At 40.4% G+C, this 3,267-nt stretch overlaps 1 protein-coding gene across 3 annotated transcripts; it reads right to left on the bottom strand.

Moving 5' to 3' along the window:
- Positions 1 to 634: 634 nt before the first annotated feature.
- On the bottom strand, positions 635 to 2,483 carry LOC111811946 (extensin-like). Of its 3 annotated transcripts, none has more exons than XM_023699022.1 (3): positions 2,322 to 2,483; positions 1,241 to 2,255; positions 635 to 1,203 (listed from the first exon to the last, which is right to left on the bottom strand). In XM_023699022.1, the coding sequence occupies exons 1-3, from the start codon at positions 2,470 to 2,472 to the stop codon at positions 936 to 938; spliced, it is 1,434 nt and encodes a 477-aa protein (XP_023554790.1). In that variant the 5' UTR covers positions 2,473 to 2,483; the 3' UTR covers positions 635 to 935. The 3 variants fall into 3 exon arrangements, with proteins under 3 accessions (XP_023554790.1, XP_023554789.1, XP_023554788.1); XM_023699021.1 differs by having other exon boundaries at positions 1,241 to 1,818; positions 1,852 to 2,483; XM_023699020.1 differs by having other exon boundaries at positions 1,241 to 2,483.
- Positions 2,484 to 3,267: the final 784 nt, after the last annotated feature.

The raw sequence follows: 3,267 nt of genomic DNA on the forward strand, positions 1-3,267 counted from the left end.
TTCAAACTTTTGATATTTGTCAAGAAATATCTCAATAGATAATATTAGCAATATATTCACAATATAAACCTAAAAAAAAACTATGAAATAATTTACAACAATATGTTCTCACAAATTTGAATCAAGAGGCTATAATATGAACCTAATTCAATTGTGATAGAGTATATACTTTTTATTAAATGGTCCCAATTGGTTAAACTAAAAAATAAAAGCTTCCATTTCATATGTTTGTTCCATTTTTACTTTTAGGGTGGGATTACTTTGAAAGTTCAAGACAAGGAAAAACTTCCATTGATGATGCCAAAGATAATCTTCTAAAGATTATAGTTACTGAAAATGGAATCTAATTCTACATGTATAAGTGTAATAATAATGGGAAAAAAATACATGAGGGTGAAGGAGACATTCTAGCCAATGGGATTTGTAATCTAATTCTACATGTATAAGATTTGTTGTCATCCAATGGAATGAATTTCAAAGGATATATATCTTAATGCTTTGGAACCGAGAAAACTTACACAAATTTTTAAAATTAAGTTAATATTCCTATTTTAATATAGATGACAAAGAAAAGGATTTTCTTGCATTTTCCTTAATTTTGGTCTTAGTAAGTTCATTAAAATAATGCTAACAATTACCATAATGTTTATTATTAATATATAACTTAAAGAAGTTACATTGATGTTGTAGTAGTTCATATGATAAGGCTTGAAAACATAAGTTCAAACAATTAAAATTTCAATGTGGAGATAAAGATGGTGGTTTTTCAGTGCAAACTCGAGAAACGCTAGTACTTTGATGGTAGAGGAGGTGAACTAACAAGTGGAACTTTGAGAGGAGCCGTCCCTGAAATACAAGGATGACAATGGTGAAGCAATGGGTGGATTGTTGGGGCGAGGTGGCAAAACTATTGATGGAATGGTTGGACGAGGGGGCTAAGCAGTCGATAGAATAAATTGATAAGGGTGTGAAGTCATTGGTGGAATGCTAGGGCGAGGTGGTGAAGCTATTGGTGGAATGATTGGACGAGGTGGTGAAGTCATTGGTGGAATGTTAGGGCGAGGTGGTGAAGTCATTGGTGGAATGTTAGGGCGAGGTGGCAAAGTTGGCGAAATGATGGGACGAGGGGGCGAAGCCATTGGTGGAATAATAGCGCGAGGGGGTGAAGCTATTGGTGGACTGCTTGGACGAGGGGGTGATGCTNTTTGATGTTGATTGTATGTTGATTGGGGGTGATGCTGTTGGTGGAACGATTGGACGAGGTGGTGAGGCCATGGGTGGAATGTTAGGGCGAGGTGGCAAAGTTGGTGAAATGATGGGACGAGGGGGCGAAGCCACGGGTGGAATGCTTGGACGAGGAGGTGATGCTATCGGTGGAACGATTGGACGAGGTGGTGAGGCCATTGGTGGAATGTTAGGGCGAGGTGGCAAAGTTGGCGAAATGATGGGACGAGGAGGCGAAGCCATTGGTGGAATGCTTGGACGAGGGGGTGATGCTGTCGGTGGAACTATCGGACTAGGTGGTGAGGCCATGGGTGGAATGTTCGGATGAGGTGGCAAAGTTGGTGAAATGATGGGACGAGGGGGCGAAGCCATTGGTGGAATGCTTAGACGAGGGGGTGATGCTGTCGGTGGAACTATCGGACTAGGTGGTGAGGCCATGGGTGGAATGTTAGGACGAGGTGGCAAAGTTGGCGAAATGATGGGACGAGGGGGCGAAGCCATTGGTGGAATAATAGGACGAGGGGGCGAAGCCATTGGTGGAATGCTAGGGCGAGGTGGTGAAGTTGGTGAAATGATGGGACGAGGAGGCGAAGCTATTGGTGGAATAATAGGACGAGGGGGAGAAGCCATTGGTGGAATGCTTGGACGAGGAGGTGATGCTATCGGTGGAACGATTGGACGAGGGGGTGAAGCCATTGGTGGAATCATGGGGCGTGGGGGCAAAACAATTGGTGGAGTGGTTGGTCGAGGAGGCGAAGCAATTGGTGGAATGTTGGGATGAGGCGGTAAAGCCATAGGTGGAATGCTCGGAGGAGGCGGTGAAGTTGGTGGAATGTTGGGACGAGGTGGAGGAGGTGGTGGGGGTGGAATTGTAGTTGGAGGAGGAGGAGGTGGTGGTCTAAGAGGAAATATTGGTGGTAGTATTAAAGGTGGAAGAATAGGTAGAGGAGGGAGACGGATAGGTGGTATTGGTATAAGAGGAGGGAGACGGATAGGTGGTATTGGAGGGAGACGGATAGGTGGTATTGGTACAAGAGGAGGGAGACGGATAGGTGGTATTGGTACAAGAGGAGGGAGACGGATAGGTGGTATTTGTAACGGGAGAGTAAGCAATTGTGAATTGACATGTTGGTCGGACGAGGAAGGTGTTTGTTGGAGACGGCGGGCTGCTTCACTCGCCTCAATATTCAAACAACATAAACTCACAAAAACACCAAACAACACAACTAAGGTCTTGTAGGAAGCCATCACATAATCAAGCTTCCTTCACTCACATTTCAAACTACTACATGTGTTCTCCTATTTATATGCATCTCCCTCAACTTCCCTATCATACTTTAAACCCTATCGGTATACATTAACTCGTCGTTAATCATTTCAAACTTCAGGGATATAATTGAAACTTCGGTAGAAGTGTACGACTCTCGCCTTAGTCATTTTTTATTGCCTTCGAGGATGCTTGACTCCTTTTCTTTTAGAGTCATTTGTTCGATATTTGAGGATTTACCAATCTATTGGCACGACTAAGTTTAGGGCATGGCTCTGATACCATGTTAGACGAGCACGACTCTCCACAATGGTATGATATTGTCCACTTTGAGTATAAGTGCTCATGACTTTGCTTTGGACTTCCCCAAAAGACCTCATACGAATGGAGAGAGTATTCCTTGGTTATAAACTCATGGTCATTCCTTACATTAGCAGATGTGAGACTTTTATCATCCAACATGTGCCAAACTTCAATAAATATAAAAGTTTAAAAACTAAAATAGATATTTTAAAAGTCTAAAAATTAAAATATACAAATATTAAACTTTAAGCTTAATAGGATTTAAATAAAATAATAAATAAAACCTCATAATTTTTAGTTTTCTTAATTCTAATAACCCAATATATATTTTTTTTTATTCTTGTTTTTAAAAAGAAACTAATTTATATAATTTTAACAAAATGAAATATAATTTTATAATCGTGAGTTTTCCTTTTTAACTTTTTAATAATTTATTTAATAGGATTTAATAATTATGAAAATAATATTCAATA

This window comes from Cucurbita pepo, chromosome LG15 (genome assembly GCF_002806865.2).
Source record: "Cucurbita pepo subsp. pepo cultivar mu-cu-16 chromosome LG15, ASM280686v2, whole genome shotgun sequence".
NCBI lineage: Eukaryota > Viridiplantae > Streptophyta > Magnoliopsida > Cucurbitales > Cucurbitaceae > Cucurbita > Cucurbita pepo.

Bases quoted from the DNA above. Each gene is read 5' to 3' on its own strand.
- LOC111811946 (XM_023699020.1), bottom strand. From the start codon at position 2,472: ATGGCTTCCTACAAGACCTTAGTTGTGTTGTTTGGTGTTTTTGTGAGT.